We start from the raw sequence: 17,602 nt of genomic DNA, 5'->3' as shown, positions 1-17,602 counted from the left end.
GTCCCACATTAACCCAAGGACAACCCAGCACATTCATGAAAATGCTTTATCTGCAGAGCAAATGATTTTCTTTTATACATATTTGTGTACAACACCATAATATATAGAAAATTCACAGTATCTTGCCTTTCTTAATCCTTTTAGATTTTATTATAATTTTTAATTACATCTATAAAGTCATGTAAGTTTAATTCCAAAATTGTCAGTTTTACCACATTTTATAAATTACTCAGTATCCTTATCTATTTCAGACTTCTCCAAAGTTATGTTATTTTATAATGATTAGCACCTGTCATGTGCTTGCTGATAGCTTTGAGCCAGACAATGAAGTTAATCATTTATATTCATTATGTTTTACATTTGCATTATTTTTTCACTATCAAATGAAGTTTTCCAGCAGAACAAATTTCATATGGAAAACACAAGAGAGGAAGCATAGAACTCTGAGCAAAGCATGGGCTTTGGAGTCAGAAAGACCTGGTTTGGATCCTGATTCCACCACTGACGATCTTTAATCACCACATCCTCAGTTTCCTCATCTGTACAATGGAAAGAATAATAATAATACAGCTCTAACAGAGCTGTTGTAAAAGCACGAACTAACATATGTGAAGCACCTAGCAAATAAAGTACTCCCACTGAAATGATGAAAGAAAGGATGGAAAGAAGGAAAAGAAAAAAACAAGTCAGAAAAATTAGAAAACATATGTAAGGGACTGCTATTCCTGGGATGACAGGCTCACTGAGGAAATCTGGAAAAGCTAGACAAAATATTCAAAAGCAGCTTCTTAGAGACATAATAAGACAGAGAGGAACTACGAAGCTGGATCTGGGGGGATTGCGGGTCCACAGAATTAAGTTTAATGTCTTCCTGGGATAATTGCCTCCTGGAGGTATTTTCAAATTTCAGAAGTAACTGAAAGTCTGAGAATCCAAGCAGAGTCTCTGACTGCCTCTTGGGGATGAAGGAACAGGAGTTGGAGACCAGGGCCTGCCAAGAGGTGGTGTCCTTCTGAACCCCGACATTCTGGGTTGGAGCTCCAAAGGGTTGCTCCTCAGGAATAGAGTAAACCATGATCAGACACAGCTCCTTGGAGGGCTGCAGCTCAGCTCAATCTCAATCCCTAACACTGAATTAAAGTTATCTCAGATTCTAGTGGCCTCAAGCACCTGACAGAAGCAAACAAAGATCCTTTCACAGAAAGCTATCATCTGAGGTCTGCATGAAGAAGAAAAAAATAACAACCTTGTGCCTGCAGTTTCTAATATACACAGCACACCTAAAAAGTACAGAAACAGAAAGTTTGAAAGAAATAGAATGGGAAAAGATATGCCAAGCAATGATTAACCAAAGTATGTTCATGTCAGGAAAAGGAGACTTTACCTCCACTAGAAATAAACAGAAGACTTCATAACAATAAAAGAAGACTTCATAATAATGAAAGTGTCAACTCACTAGAAAGACAATAATTCTAAATTTGTATGCTCTTAATATTGCTTCAAAATATATAAAGGAAAAACTGACAGAATTATAACGAGAAATAAATAAATTTATAATCATAGTAGGAATTTTAACATACCTTTTTCAATAACTGATAGAACAAGTGGGGAGAAGTTGGCAAGGATACAGAATAGCTGAACAAGGTGAACAGCAAACTTGACTTAACCCTGACATGTACAAAGAACACTACACCCAATTACTGCAGACCTCTTCAAGTATACACAGAACATGTACAAAAAATGACTAAATCTGAGCTATCAAAGGACTGAAAAGACGCAGAGTATATTCTCGGATTAAAACGTAAAATAAACAAAAAAAACCTACTAAAATCCCCAATATTTGGAAAGTAAGAAATACACTCTCAAACAACCCATGGATTCAAGAAGAAATGACTATAAAAATCAGAAAATACTTTAAATGGAATGATAAAGAAAAAACTACACATCAAACATGAGACTTCTGGATACTGGCAATCCTGACCCCAGTGAAAGTTACACGGGTATTTGCACATCCTTTGGGGGGACACTTTTCTGTATGTGTATTATATTTCATAATAAAAAGTTCTTTAAAAAAGAATATAGAGAGTAGAAATGGAAAAGAAAACAAAGGGCTATCAACAGGCCAGAAACTGAGAATTTCTGAATGCTTCCAAGCAAATGGACTCCAAAAGACAGGAAAGCTGATAAATGCTGAGGACCCTGACCAGCAAATGATCAGCTCTTCAGAAATGGCTGGATGGGCTTCCCAACCAAGCCCAGGGAGTGTCCCAGGCTCAGAGCAGCAGGGCAAGCCAGGGGCAGCTGGCAGGGACATGTCGCAGGCCTCCAGCTCAGGGCCTGACTTCACACAACCCAACATGTCCTGCCTGGCATCTGTTCCCAAGCTTCATTCTCACTGTAGAAAATGGACCTTTATCTCTGTGGCTTCTAATGAGAAGTAGAGAAAGGAGAGGTGTGGGGTCCCACCTAACATTGTACTATCACAAGAAACACAAAGAAAACGCCCAGCAAATTAATGACATTCCTTAGTCTGCTGTGCCTTCAGAACCAATTCTTCCTGACCTCCCTCCAGCAAACCAAAGATTCCAGGTGCCTCCTCTAGAGCCTACACACAGAGCCGCTACTCATAGCTTTTATCGCACAAGTTCATTTGGGGATAACAGTTCTAAACAAAGTTGGGTTGTGTCACTCAGTGTCCAGTCACCCACAGCCCTCAGAACATGTCCAGCCTGCCTGTCACCTAACCCAGACACCCTGGAGGAAAGGCACCTGTTCTCTCCCATGATCACTCACCACATCCAGACTCTGGACCAAATCCCAGATTGATTAATAATTTGTTGCCTCAGGCAAGCTAATAAGTTGGTATCTCTTCAAGAAAATATTCTTTAAATATTCATCAAACATTTTTGCAAACTCGGGTTTATATTTCCTATATAAAATATTATGCTTAAACTTTATATGGAAACTCAAAGTCAATAGAGCCAAAACAACCTTGAAAAAGAACAAAATTAGATTCACACTTCCAAATTTCAAAACTTACTACTTAGCAACAGTAATCAAGACAGTGTAATACTGGCATAAGGATAGACAAACAGATCAGATCAATGGAATAAAATTAAAAGTCCAGAAGTTAACTCACATATGTACAGTCAATTAATTTTCAACATGAGTGCCAAGATCATCCAATGACAATATAATAGTATTTTCAGCAAATGATACCAGGTTTGGTAACCACTGGTATGGCTCTTCATTCATAAGCAGACAAGCAAAGATCAGTCAGTGTATAAAGAAAATTAGCAGCCTGGGAAGAGAGACGGCATTTGTCAAGGAAAGAGTCAGCAAGAAACAAGAGAGAACTTCTCCAGCATCAGTCAGTGTCCTCAGAGAGATCTGAGAAGAGGCTGCATACATAGATCAGGAGGCATTCCACCCAGCTAGGTTCCTGCCCGCCCACCGCACACTCACGTCACAATCGCTGGTTCAAGCAGCAACCCTCCCTGATACCCACCCAACTCAGCCCTGAGGCCATGGCCGGACAGGGCATCCACTCTCTGCTGGACCCTCCCCAGCTTCCCAGATCTGGCAGGGAGATTAATTCAACATAAGAATATGGACTGATATAAGGAAATAGTCACATCATACCAGTAAGGTTACAAAACTGTACATATAAAAGGATCTTAATTTTATTAAAATTAGGCACACACACAGAGAAATAAGCCTGGAAGGATATAAACCATGTTAACAATGGCCTTCTCTGGGAGTCAAATTACAGGTGATTTTCACTTTCTTCTTTTCACTAAGTTTTTAACAATGAATACATCTTACCATGATACTAAGGAGGAAAAACAATGAAATATATTTTTTACTTTTAATTAGGACACAGCTAAGGTGACAAGGCATCACAGCTCTCTGACACTCTTTCCTGACCACTCCAGCCCCATCAACTCAGATCATCCAGGAAACCTCCCCTACCTGGTAGAGTCCCACATCCCCATGGGGCTAACAGGAACTGCCTCCAAGGGTTAGGAGGCTTAAGTAAGATGATGCAGGGAAAGCACTTGGCACAAGGCACACACACGATGAACGTGCAATAAATGGCGGCTAATCTATAACTCTTACTGTTACCCTCCACCAACTGGACCGGTGAATTCCAGGATGCCAGACTACAGATCATTTCTAGGGGACAAACCACTGCTTTTCCATCACTCCCTTTGCCCCTAGAGAAGAAAGCAGGTTGTGAAGAGCCAAGTGTGCTGGGAGAGGTAAGCCTGGGAGTAGGTGATCCTGAACCCCAGGGAGGGCCTAACTCCTTAGGTGCTCTATCTTTGAAATGCAGGCGAAGTCCACTTATGTTGTAGTAACTTCCCCAGTCTTCGTAAGAAAATTGTACACAAGTTTTAAAAAATGTGCTGGACACATCATCTCAGAAGACTTCAGCTCCAGTGTTAACTCTGCAGCTGGCTCACTGGGAGACCCACCTCTCTGGATCTCAAGTCTCCACAGAGGAAATGTAACTCCCTCCCCACAGGGAGCTGCAGAGCCAGTGAGGAAAGGAGCACTGTGAAGAGCTGTAGTCTACACAGGGCTAATTATCTTTACTATGGGGACTTAGAAGACCAGGTCTGCCCAAACCACTGGGCCAGCTGCTGCCCAGTTGTTACTTGGACTTACTTGCCCAGGACTCTATCTAGGGGCCTGGGAGCAGGAGCCTACAGCCCACTTCTTTCCACCTCAGCTCCCAGGGCAGCCCTGTGACCTTCCTGAGAGCCCCATTGCTCCTAGAGGAGAGAATTTTCCCATCTCTGCTGTGGATCAGATATCCAGTGGAGCCTTTGCACTGCAGCCTCGAAGGTGAGCCCACAGGGAGCCAAGGCCACCTGGCTGACCTGACACCTGTCCTCTCCCTGAGCCAAAAGAAATAGGGCTCAGGTGATTTTGAGATGTAGTAACAAGACCTTGATTTAACCCTGAGCTGCTTGTTAATGGGAAACTCAGTGGTAGCAAACCGGTCTCTGAAAGATTAATTGGGGCATGATTATTCCAGCCAAGTGAGGTAGAACCAACTGCACTTGGCATCAGCGGCCAGGCAGCAGGTGGTGCCCAGCGGCTTGTTCGGCCTGAGCCTGTGCCCTGTGTCCCTCCTGGGCAACCACGGAGGAAGGGGCCAGAGCAGTTACCCCCAAACTGAAGGATCGCTGCTCCCTGCCTCACCTGCCACTGCGGGGGTTGCCCTCTCTGGGCGCTGTGAGCAGGGTGCAGCAGCTCCTGGCAGCCGCCCCGCGGGCACTTACCAAAGGTGGTGAGGTAGAAGGACAAGCCCGGGTGGGCGCGCCGGCTCCCGTGGGAGACGCGGTGCAGGGAGCGCTCCATGGCGGCCCGCTCCGGCCGGGCAGGGGCGCCTGTAACCCGAAGCGTCTGTGTTGCTCCCCAGTAACCGAGGCAGCAGGTTCACCCGCCCCCGCGCCGGTGTCTCCCAGGCGGGAGCGGGAGGCCGGCTGCAGCGCGCGTTTGAACCGGCGGCCGCGCCGGGTCCTGATTGGCCCGCGCCGGTTTGAATGGGGAGATTTCCACCTGACCCAGGGGAGGAGGCGCCGGCGGTGGGTCTGAGAGGGTAGCCCCCGCGGCCGGCAGGGCAGTCCTCCCTGGGTAACCAGCAGGACTTGCGACCTCACCAGGGCTACGGGCCCCTCTGGGCTGCAAGTGCCAGCCCAATGACAGTCCTGCGGCCCCTGGCGCTCCCACTCGGCGGGCTTGGCCTGCTCACCCAGCTCCCCCAGGCCAGTAATTAGCCAGGTTTGCAACATGCTTTGAAGCTCGGACCTGTAATCACTGGACACCAAGCAAGGGCAGAGCACCCCCCCGGCCCAGTGCAGTGGAGTTTGGAAAAGTGTTCTCTACGGTTGGATCCCCGCCCCCACCAGGCTGCAGGCCCTTCCCTAACCCTGGCTCCTCCACCTCTCTGGAGTCTTCTCTTGGATGGGAACAGTCTGGCACAGGTTCAGACCAGAGCAGCTTCCTCCAGCCAGCCTCAGGGCTCCTCATCCGCAGGCCGATGCCATGGGACAGGAGGACAGGCCCCCAGCATCTGAGGGGACAGAAATGCACTATACATGGAGGGGGTAGGTGCTTTCAATCTCCCAGCTTGGTGTGAGGAGGCAGATCTGGAAGGAGGGTCAGCCCCTGCGCTGCTTTGTCGGCAAACATTCACGGGATGCCTCCTGGGAGCAGTTTCACACCAAGACATCTGCTCTGCAACTCTCTGACTGTTGCTGCTGTGGGAGGGAAAGCTGCTGGTCATATGTAAATCTAAAAATGGGAAGTGTCGGAAGTTGCCAAATGGATATTTGTGGCTTAGTGATCCACTCAAGACAAGGTTGGGGGATGCAAGAGAAAAAGTGGGGAGAAAAGATATATGTTGGGTACCAGGTGCCAGGGGCTGAGCTGGGCAATTTATATACATCTTCTCATTTGATCTTCACAGTAACCTTAGGAAGTATTAGCCCCAACTTACTAGGGGTGAATCTGAATCTCACACAGATAAGGTAGCGGACTTGTCCAAGGTTGGCAGAGCTAAAATTTGAACTCTGGCCTGTCTGTCCCAGAGGACATCCTCCTTCTATTCTTCCTTGGCCTCCACACCTGCCCCATGGCCAATGGCAAGTGGAGGTGGCTGACCTGCCTTCTTGAGGCTGGTAAGGAAACTAGATGCCACAGGGCCAGCCAGCCACCAACAGGGAGTAGAAACTGGAGGAGCCCTGCAATCAGCAAACTAGTGGTCAAGTGCAAATGAGTCACATAAAAACCAGTGGATTATCTGAATCCTGGCACTTTAGGAGGCTCTGTCCTGTTCTTCCCCACTCCACACCTTGAGCACTGCTCTTATCAGGGGCAAGCCTGCTCTCCTGGCCCCAGCCCAACGACAGATGGACTTACCTGTACCCTGGACTTGAGCATGCCTGATCCTCCTCCTGGCTGGGGAAGTCTGAGTCCAGGCATCCTTTCTGGGCAGGGAAGTATCCTGGCTCTGCCACTCCATCAGCCAGGGAAAAAGGGCAAATCCGGCTCAAGCCACAGGATGCAGACAGGACACTGAGGCTGGAGGTGCTGCAGACCTGCGGAAGCAAGGTAGGAGCAAGAGTTAGGCATAGCCTGAGGATGCCCCTGAGAGGAGCGTTCATTCTCAGTAGGAATTAGAAAATATGACATTCAAGAACCTGGGCAAAGGGAGGTCCACCAAGGGAAGAGTGATGTGCCCAAGGTGACAGTGGCCCCTTCACAGCTCTGCCAGGGACCACTATAGTACCTCCACTAAGGAAGACCACCTTGGACTCAGGAAGCTATGAGACACCTGTAGGTGCACATTCAGAAGGGTGGAACCCAGTGGGAGAGCTGGGCAGAGACGCATTATCTGCATATGCCCTGACAGAGAAAAGACAGGCCCACATTGGGCACTTCACCCCAACTCAGGACAAAGGTCCCACTGCCTTGCAAATTCCCTCCGACTCCTTCTGTCTCACTCAGCAGCTAACTCATTTAGTTGTGAGACCCCACTGCCACTCTGATACTGATCTGACTCCTGTGGTGGTACCACCTCCACTACCCTCACCAACAATAGTAAAGCCCCTTTACTTAGTACAGCACTAGAAGTTTCCTTCTCTTAAAGGGGCAGATCGCTCTTTTCTCAGGAGAGGAGGACAGAAATGAGTGGGAGCCTGGGCAGGGGCACTGCAGGAGAGACTGGCCAGACATCCAGAAAGGGACACCCAGAAAGGGTCAAGGTTTATGGCCCTGCTTTTTCCAGAAGGCAAGGGAGTTTGAGGACCAAGCCTGGCTTTCTGACATGCCCTGAGCACTCTAGCACCCCCTGGCCATGGGCCTCAGGATCCCTCTTACACTTACACACAGTATAAACACACACTGTACACATAAACATACATATCACTTCCCATGGACATCCACAAACACACCATATACACATAGATAAAATACACACCACACAAAAAAAAAACACTTAAAAAATGCTACCTACATATACCACATCCACATACAAAGATTGATTATAGGCATTTTTTTAAGATTGACTATATCTAGAAGAATAAAGACTACTTGGGTTTGGAAGGAAGGAAACAAAGGGGTTTATTTGGGTGCATTTTCACATTAGCCATCAAAGAACCTTAGTGCCTTTAAGATGTCATCTGGCCCAATATCCAAAACAATTTTGAAAATAATAATAAAGAGGACTAGGACTACCAAATGTTAAATAGTATAATCATAATGCAGTACCAGAAAGAAGACAAACAGATCAATAAAACAGAATAGAAAGTTCAGGAGGAAATTATTTTATTTTAAAAAGAATGATTTTCAAAAATATTTAAACTAAAGCCTCATTTCAAAAAGTTAGAAAAGGAAGAGCTAATTCAGGTGAAAATTTTAAAAGGAAACAAGGTTAAAGTTGAATTTTTTTTTTAATGGACTTCAACAAGAAAACCATACCTAGTTCCTTGAAAAGACCAATAAAACAGAACTCTGGACAAAGAAAACTACAAATAAGCAAGTTTAGGAAAGAGAAAGATAGCCAAGATACAAAGGTAATTCTTTAAATTATAAGAGAAAACCATTTAGACCTTATATTTGTAAATTTGAAAATCTAGGGGGAAAATGATGCTTTTCTAGAAAGTATTAATTATTAAAATTGATACAAGAGTTTGACATTTTTAATAGATCACAAACCATAGATAAAATACAAAAGGAAAACAAAAATCTACCTGACCAAATTATAGAAGACCCAAATAGTTGTGTTTTTTTCTTAATTTAAGTACAGTCAGTTACAATGTGTCAGTTTCTGGTGTACAGCATAATGTCCCAGTCATGCATATATATATGTATATTTGTTTTCATAAAAGGCTATTACAAGATATTGACTACAGTTCCCTGTGCTATACAGAAGAAATTTGTTTTTTATCTATTTTTATATATAGCAGTTAATATTTGCAAATATCAAACTCTCAAATTTATCCCTTCCTACTGCCTTTCCCCAGGTAACCATAAGGCCCAGATAGTTTTAGAGGCGAATTCTATTAGACCTTCAAGAAACAGATAATGCCCATGTAGAACTAGAAAAAAAAAAAAACTGGAAGATATGTCAGTACTAGATAGAAAGCTAGGCAAAGACAAAACCCAGATAAGGTTAGCAATAGAAAACCATAGACCAAAGGTCAAAGATAAAAATAAGAGTAGAAGTTAATGAAATAGAAAACGTAAAGAACATCTATTTAAAATGTGACAAAACTGGGCCCACATTCCCCCAGTTTTGCCACATTCCTTTTTTAAAAGAAAGCCAGAAATCTCTAATTTTTAATATAACATCTCCCAATTTTTTTAGTATTCATTTAAATCTTTAAAAAATATTATGTAGGCCAAAGAAAACATATCTCTGCCCTGCAGTTATAACTAGTTTGAAATCTCTGCTAGACCAATCTGACTTAACGAACATAGACACAAAAATCCTAAATAAAATATTAGCAAATCAAATCCAGCAGTATATTCTGATACATTCAAATGGTATTTATTCCAGCAATGCAAAGATGGCTCAGATTTAACGAACATACTAGTGTGGTGGCTGGCAAACTATACCTACAGGCCAGATCTGGCCTACCACCTATTTTTGTACAGTGAGTAAGCTAAAAGTGGATTTTACATTTTTTAATGATTGAAAAAAATTTTAAGCTTTTCTATGGCCATAAAAAATTTAAAATTTTTAAATTAAAAAAATTAAAAATATTTACAAAATAAATAGCAAATATGTATATATGTACAAAGAAGTCTCATAATTGACTAACACATAAAATACTAGTAACCAAAAAAAGAAAAAAATCATCCCACCGTTTGCCTTCAGGAAGTTCAAGCATTTGTATTTATAGATGAGACAACCAAGGCTCAGAGTTAAATGAATCAGGTTGCTAAGGTAGTAAATAAACAGTGGAGAAATAAGAATCCAGCCAAAGAACCACTTATAGAATGTCATCTTTCACACTAATCTTCCTGCTCCAAAAGGCTACAAACTAGGACTGAGACCTCCATGGCTACCAACACATTAAAATTCAATTCAACAAATGTTTGCGAAGCTAAGCACCTGTGCTGTGCTGAGCCTTACACTGAGCACAGGGCAACAGAAGTGGACAAGATGGAGCTTACAATCCAGTGGGACACTGGATGTGTGTTACAATAGAGGAAACATGGCAACCCACAGAAACACAGATTAACATCTCACTTAGTCTGGGGAGCTGGGCAGACTGAGATGAGAAAGGAAGTCAGAGAAGACTCCTGGAATGTGTAGTTTACTGCACAGGAATCATACCACAATAAAGGGGTTTAAAGTTGTTTTTAATTAAAAAAAAAAAGAAAAGACTTCTCAAAGAAAGTGACCTGAAGGATGATGTAGCCAAGCCAAGGAGGTGAAGGAAGGGAAACAGGTAGAAAGAACAAAACATGCAAAGGCCAGAAAATGGGAGAAGCATTATACATTTGAGGAATGGAACAATGGGACACACAGCAATGGGAACTTAGAGTGCGAGGGAAGAAGTAATATGCAAGAAGGTAAACACCATACAGGGCTTCATATCTTATTATAAGGAGCTTGGGCTTTATCCTAAGAGTACGGCAGTCATCAAATGATTTTAAGCAAGATCTTAAAAGGTTCTAACGATTTTAAGCAAGAACTTAAAAGGTCCTGTGTTTCAGAAAGATCACTCTGGCTAAAGTGTGAAAAAAAAAAAAAGGATTGGGAGGGTGGAGGGGTGGCATGAGTGCTGGAAGCAGAAAGTCCTGTTAGGTGAAGTCTTTTCCAGTGGTCCAGGTAAAAAACTAGTGATGGAAAACAGTAGAATCACCAGGCCCTGGTGGTTGATTGGAGGGAAGAAGTCAAGGAATCCTAGCTTAAGAAATTAGCTGTTTAGAAGTGCCCTTTACAGAGATGGCGAACATGAGAGGAAGGGCTAGACTGAGAGGAGACTTGATGAGTTCAACTATAAGCCTGCAGAGGCTGAGTTACTTACTTGTTGTCCAAGTGAAGATGTCAAGTGAACTGTTAAATATACTGGACATAAGTTCAGGAAAAATACTTGGGCTAAAAATATAGATTTAGGAATTCCCAGTGAAGCCATGGCAATGGATAAGAGAGCCCATAAACAATGTTTAATGTGAGAAGAAGGCTCAGGAAAGAACCAAGAAGAGTACCAACTGAAAAGACAGAGGAAGAAAGGCTGGAAAGGGAAAAGGAAAGCCAGGGAATGTATTAAGAAGGAAATAACAGTCAACAAATCTCAAATACTGCTGAGAGGTCAAGTAGGTTAATAACTGAGATATGTCCATTGGATTTAGCAACAAGACAATCATTGTTGATCTTCCATCCCAGAGTGAAATGCTGGGAGGCAGCAACTCCACATGAATGAAACTGTACCAAATTCACTCCAAAAGGAAAAATACCCTGGGCTCAAAGCCAGAGAATATTCTTGGGTCAGGTTTTTTTCTTGTCCTAAATTTAACCAGCTGGAATGTTTTGTTAAGGAGTAATTTTTTCACCCTTGAAATGCAGGATTTGCCTTTTAAAAGTATGTCTGCAATTCATCTTCAAGGTAAAACACAGTATCTTGAGTTAGTGGTTCTCTACAGGAGCAGGTGCTGGTTGCTATAAATACCACTGAGAAACTTTAATTTGCCTCAGATTTAGAAGGCTTTGGTGACCTAAATACACAAACAGGGTCTAAGTGGGAACCAAGTAAAGAATTTCAAGATTTTAAGTGAGCTGAGGGTACTGTTTCAAAGTAGAAAAGAACAAAACCTTCAGTACCAAAGGAATGTGAAACAGTAAGCTGAGTCCAATGATAAGAGCCAAAGACTTGACAGAAAAGAAAAGCAGAATCCCCTGTCTCTCCTAGAATGGCTCAGCTTCCTTGCAGTTATGTTGGAAGCCCTTTTAGCCTCTTCAAGAAGCACCTCTTTTTCTGATCTGATAACAAGCAACTTGGCTTGGCATAGTCAAGGGCTCCAGAGGCCTTAAAAAAGTTTTTCAAACTTAAAGAACAAGGTAAACTTCTGCCTCCTGCCAAGATGGAGTAACATCTTGGGAGTCGATACAATCCAGAGACTGGATTTTCCCTCTCACCTAAAACAACTAAAAGATTGCACAAAATATATGAAGCAACCGTTTTCAAGATACTGGGCATCACGCAACAAACGACAGTGATCCCTGAGAAACAAAACCAACAAGGTGAGCCCTGTGATTGCCCCAGTCAGTTGCCTGGAGAGATTTTCTAAAGGGGACAGGCCAACTCCTAAACCTTAACTTGAGGAGTTTAGGAGGCCAAGGCAGCTGGAGTTCACAGGACAGAGCATCAGAGAGGAGAGAGCTGCACAAAGAGAGAGCTTCAGAGATCTGCAGAGGGTCTTCCTTCAAATCTTCAGCTAAGCACTGATGAGCTCATAGGTATTAGGAAAGTACCTGAGCCTAGGGAAAGAACCACCCAAAAGGATTAGAAGGAACAATCTCTGAAGCTCTCACAAGACTAGGATTAGTTCTTATTTTTATCAGCCAGAGTGGAAAGACCTTCTAATTCATGGCATTGGGTAGGTACTCAGAAGAGTTTTGCCTCTGTTGATTAATTAGCCTTATACTAAATGACACTCTGTTCCCATCTTAAAAACCTTAAAAAAGACCCAAAAACATCAAAAGCTTTCTAAGTAACTTAACTGCATCCCAGAACAAGCTCAAGAATATTTATAGGAATACGAAAATATCCAACTCCCAACAAGGCAAAATTCACAATAAAAATGGTGTCCAATACAAAGTTACCAGGCATGCAAAGAAGCAGAAATATGTGACCCACAATAAAGAGAAAAATCAATAGAAACCAATCCAGCAATGACATAGATGATAGAATTAAAATAATTATTACAACTACTAAACAAAAACATTAAGGACAAGAACATTAAAATAGTTATTACAACTGTATATATACGTTCAAGAAGCACTTTAAGAGCATGTTAGAGACATAGACATTAAAAAAAGACTAAATCAAACATCTAGAGGTTAAAAATATGTCTGAGATGAAAAAAATTCACATGATGGGATTAATAGCAGATCAGACACTGTAGGTTAAAAAAAGATTAGTGAACTCAAAGACATAGCTATAGAAACTATCCAAAATGAAACACAAAGAGGAAAAAACCCCAAAAGGACAGGGAAAAAAAAAAAGCATCAGTGAGCTGATGCTTTTCCAGCAGTAAGGGATAGAAAATATATTTGAAGAAATAATGGGGGGAAGTTGCCCAAATTTGATGAAAACTATAAACCCATAAATCCAAAAAGCTCAGTGAACCCCAACAGAACATGAAGAAACTTATACCAAAGCACATCATGATCAAATTGCTTAAAACCAGTGGAAAAGGGGAAATCAGCAAGAAAAAAAAAAAGCGTATTATATACAGAGGAACAAAGAATGACCATTGGACTTCCCACAAATATGTACCAGAAAAGTGAAGTAACAACTTTAAAGAAAAAAACCTGCCAACCTAGAATTCTTTACCCAGCAAAAATATTTTCTCAGACTTACAGAAGTTGAATGAGTTCATCACCGACAAACCTATACTGTAAGAAATGTTAAAATCCTTCAGGCCGAAGGAAAACAATACCATATGGAAGTCTTGATCCACACAAAGAAATGAAGAAAACACCAGGAGTGGTAATTATGTGGGCACATATAAGGGAGATTTTTTTCCTTATTATTTAAATCTCTTTAAAAGAACAATGTAACTAGGATAAGGAACCATTAACTAAAAAAAAACACCCAGCGCTCCCTGCATCCTGGAATAAATTGTTATATATTGCCTTGTCTAAATTCTGATGAGGTAATTGCAAGAAGCAAACTCCAGGAAAGCTATTAGCAAGTTAGCATTCGCAGTCACGTGGGAATGTGGATTCTACTTGTGGAAGAAAATAATATAGATATGTTTAGTATAAAATGCAATAACCACAGCTAAGATCTGTGGCTCAGATGGACTACACTCAAGCTTGAATATAAGGCTTATGTAGACCAAAGTGTTTTTATGGATTAATGTACTGTGATGATTAAGTGTCTAATTACTGGACAGTAGCAGATCATACAGAGACAGAAGTCATGGCATCCAGAGATCCCAAACATTCTCCAGGGGAATTTAATTGGGAACTAGGAAATATATCTTGGTTGGTTTCAATGCAGCCATAATTGAGACAAGGAAGGTATTCCCTTTGCTTCCAGATTCTTACCAATCACTCTTGGACCCCCCTCTCTGCCAGCATTACGTACTGTTCACTCAGAAGTCACCACTGACTTCCTTATTATGAAAATCACTTGCGTCTTTTCAGTCCTCATCCCCCTTGCCTTAGTTTTCCTCCCACTTCTCTGATAATTCATCTGTTTCATGGCTCTTCCTGCCTTCTACTGAGAATATGTTACTGTTGTGCCCTTCGGTCTCCCTGGTCCTCAATATTCTCCCCTTCCAAGATCTCATCCATTCCTATTTTTACTCTCACCTACCTGCTCTGATGATGGCTTCCAGATCTCTCTCCAAAGCTAGGGCCCAGGGCCACCTCTGCTTTGACATGCTAGCCAATAATCTCCTTCCTCTCCGCACCCCCTTCTCCCTGACTGCTCACCTAGACTATAGTCTAATTGTCTTCTTTCGTATCTTTCTCCCCAGCTCATCTGTGAGCAACTCTAATGCAGTGACTGAGATGTGTCTTCTTACTAGCTGCCTACTGCCCAGCCGAATGTCTGGCACACATTTTAAAAAGCCAAATCTTGCGGAGGAATTCAGACCTAAAATCAGCATATAAAGCATAGATTGTGAACAGTCAAAATTACCCTCAAATAAGCCCTTAGTCACCATAAAATGCACACAGTATTGTAAATCAAAAGGGGAAGAGCTAATTCACCTTCCCCATCTTGCCCTCTCTCTGGGAGGTATTTCCACTGAGTGCAGAGCTGAAACAGCCCCCAGCGGCTGCATTATGTTCTGTCACTCCCTCCCACTTGGGCTTCATTTTTTGGCCCCCCACACAGACCGAATTTCCGTAAGTGAAAAGCATAAACAGCAAGAACTCCACTGTAAAGTTCTGATAAACTAATTCCTTTATCTTTCCTTAAACTGGTTCTTCCTTTTGACTTCACAATTTCTAATAATGACAGCACCTCACTGAATCAGGCTGAGAAGTCTTTGACTCCTCCCTCTCCCTCCTTCCACTTTCCAGATTCTTCTTAATTCTTTTGCACCACGTCCCTTTGCCTCCATTCTTATGCATGATCCAGGCCCTGATCACCTCCTACCTTGACTTCTATGATAGCCTCCTAACTGGTCTCACTGGTCTTGCTGGTCTCCCTCCAGTTCATGTTTCACTGCCATTAGATTAACATTTTCTAAAGCACTAATTTAGTCCTAGCATTCTGCTATTCAAAAGCCATCAATGGCTATCAGATAGAGTCTACTCCCTCCAGCCTGGCACTCAAGGCCCCGAACTATCTAGTCACAAGCTATCACAACCTGTCTCCAGTCCCACCTTCCACTCTTCCCAAACAGGAACACTACACCCCTTGCCTATCCCCCAAACTCTTCCCACCTGCAACACTTCCCTCTACATAAAGGCCACCTCCACAAACATCTCCGCTTGCCAAAACCTAACTCATCTTCAGATGGTAGCATCCAAAGTGTCCCCTCCTTCCTCTCACCACTGGAGCTCCTTATTTGTACCACTCAGCTCACGCTGCTACATCACAGGCACCCCAAAGAGAGGAGATCTGTCACATATGCTTTTTATTCATTTGCACTCATTCAGTATATATTATTGAGCATTTACAATGTGCCAGGCACTCAACCAGGTGCTAAAGATATGCAGTGAAGACAGGTGCCACTCACAGAACCAACAGTCTGGCAGTGAAGGTGGCAGCGGACGAGCTGTGAGCCCCACAGAGTCTGAGAGGAAAAGGGAAAGAGTGAGACATCACCCTGACAGTGGTCAGAAAAAGCTTCCCAAAATAGTAACACTCAAGCTGAGACCTAAAGAATGAATAGAAAGTGGCCAGGCAGAAGGGGGAAGAAAAGAATTTTACAGATTGTAGGGCAACTAAGTGGGCAGGGGAAAGTCTGAAGGTAAGAGAGGACAGGGCTTATTAAAAGAACCAAAAGGAAAAATCATGGCTAGGGCACACAGAATGAGGTGAGAGCTGGAGGTAGTGGGGCTGAGGGAGAAAAGTTGGGCCTAACCAGGTCACAGCTCTACCTTGTAAGGCTTGTGAAACAAGCAAAAGAGGTTGGGTTTGATCCTGAGAGCAAGGGAGAGTTTTAAGGAAAGGAGTAACACGATCGTACGGGCGTGCTGGGAAGGTGGGAGAATGACTGGGAGCAGTAAAGACCAAGGGTTGATGCAATGACCCAGATGAAAGAAGATGGAAACCTGGACTAACGTAAGAGCAGAAGAAACAGGAGAGCATGGATCTGGGTGCTACAGCTAATAGGATTTGGTGATTAATTGAACTCAAAGGGGCCATGACAGGAAAAAGTCAGAGATGACCACACAGCCAAGACCAGTGCTCTGCACACAGTAATAATATTTGTGGAATGAATGAATGAACAACAAATAAATTATTGAATGAAAAAAGGTACCAATTAATGAGAGGCAAAGAGAAGAGTAAATTATTTTTGAAGACCCCTTCCAAGACAGAGCAATCATTAGAAAGAAGTAACATAGACTCGAGAAAAAAAAAAGTCCAAATTTGTTGGTTTACATCCTCCCTATATTTTCAAACAGGTGAATTGAGGAGATGAAAAGCAGTTTAAGAGCCTCAGGTCGCTGTTGGTGTTTCTACCTTCCCAAACACTGCCTCCCTGAGTCTCTGCCCAACTAGCGATCTGTCAGGATCATCAACAGCTCCCAACTTCCCCAAATCCTAGGCCTGTGTGCATTTGCCAGAATTTTCCACACTCTTGAAATTGTTCTTTCAGTGACAATCTAAGTTGTTCAAAGACTAATTCATCCATTTACTTATTTGTTTGTTTGTTTATTTATTGAGTGCCTACTACATGCTAGGGCTATAGCCTGGGGCTATAAACATGACAATGGACACAACCCCAACCCTCTAGGAGCTTCCAGTCCCCTCGAGCATTTAAGTTGGATCACATATGTAAAGAGTGAAATGTGGCCTTTCCTCCAGTGACTCACAAAGAAGCCTCTTTGGCTGTGTGTATATACTCAGTCTCAGAAATAGAGGTCTCCTGCCTCAGAAGAGTATCATTTTCATTATATAATAACACCACCTAGTGGTCTCAAACAACTTTAGCACTTGATCCAGTAAAATTTCTAGCTATATTCCTGGGAAGGACGCTCCACCATCTATTCAAAATATTTCCTTTCTCTATCAAGACAATCTAGGGGTTGATTCTCTAACATATAATAAGCACTTAATATTTGTTAAATAAATATATAAACAGAAGAGCAAATTAATTTCATACCCTGGTACCTTATGGCAACTGAAAGAGAAAAAGTATAAAAAATTTTCCCAGATTCTTCTGC

The 17,602-nt window shown here is 42.6% G+C and overlaps 1 protein-coding gene across 6 annotated transcripts in view; it reads right to left on the bottom strand.

The window, feature by feature from the left end:
• The window catches only part of RGS3 (regulator of G protein signaling 3), a 134,905-nt gene that overhangs the window by 114,225 nt on the left and 3,078 nt on the right, over nucleotides 1-17,602 (bottom strand). For 4 of the 6 annotated variants that reach the window (XM_015245339.3, XM_072959959.1, XM_072959957.1 and 1 more), the window contains one exon: nucleotides 6,934-7,112. In XM_015245339.3, coding sequence (XP_015100825.2) covers nucleotides 6,934-7,036 — 103 coding nt within the window. In that variant the 5' untranslated portion in view covers nucleotides 7,037-7,112. Of the gene's footprint in view, nucleotides 1-5,291; nucleotides 5,724-6,933; nucleotides 7,113-17,602 lie in introns of those variants that run through there. The other 2 variants (XM_006211361.4, XM_015245340.3) reach the window with 2 other exon arrangements.

Source organism: Vicugna pacos, chromosome 4, assembly GCF_048564905.1.
Source record: "Vicugna pacos chromosome 4, VicPac4, whole genome shotgun sequence".
Lineage (NCBI taxonomy): Eukaryota > Metazoa > Chordata > Mammalia > Artiodactyla > Camelidae > Vicugna > Vicugna pacos.
The sequence above is the reverse complement of the archived record's forward strand: the minus strand, read 5'-3'. Positions and strand labels throughout refer to the sequence as shown.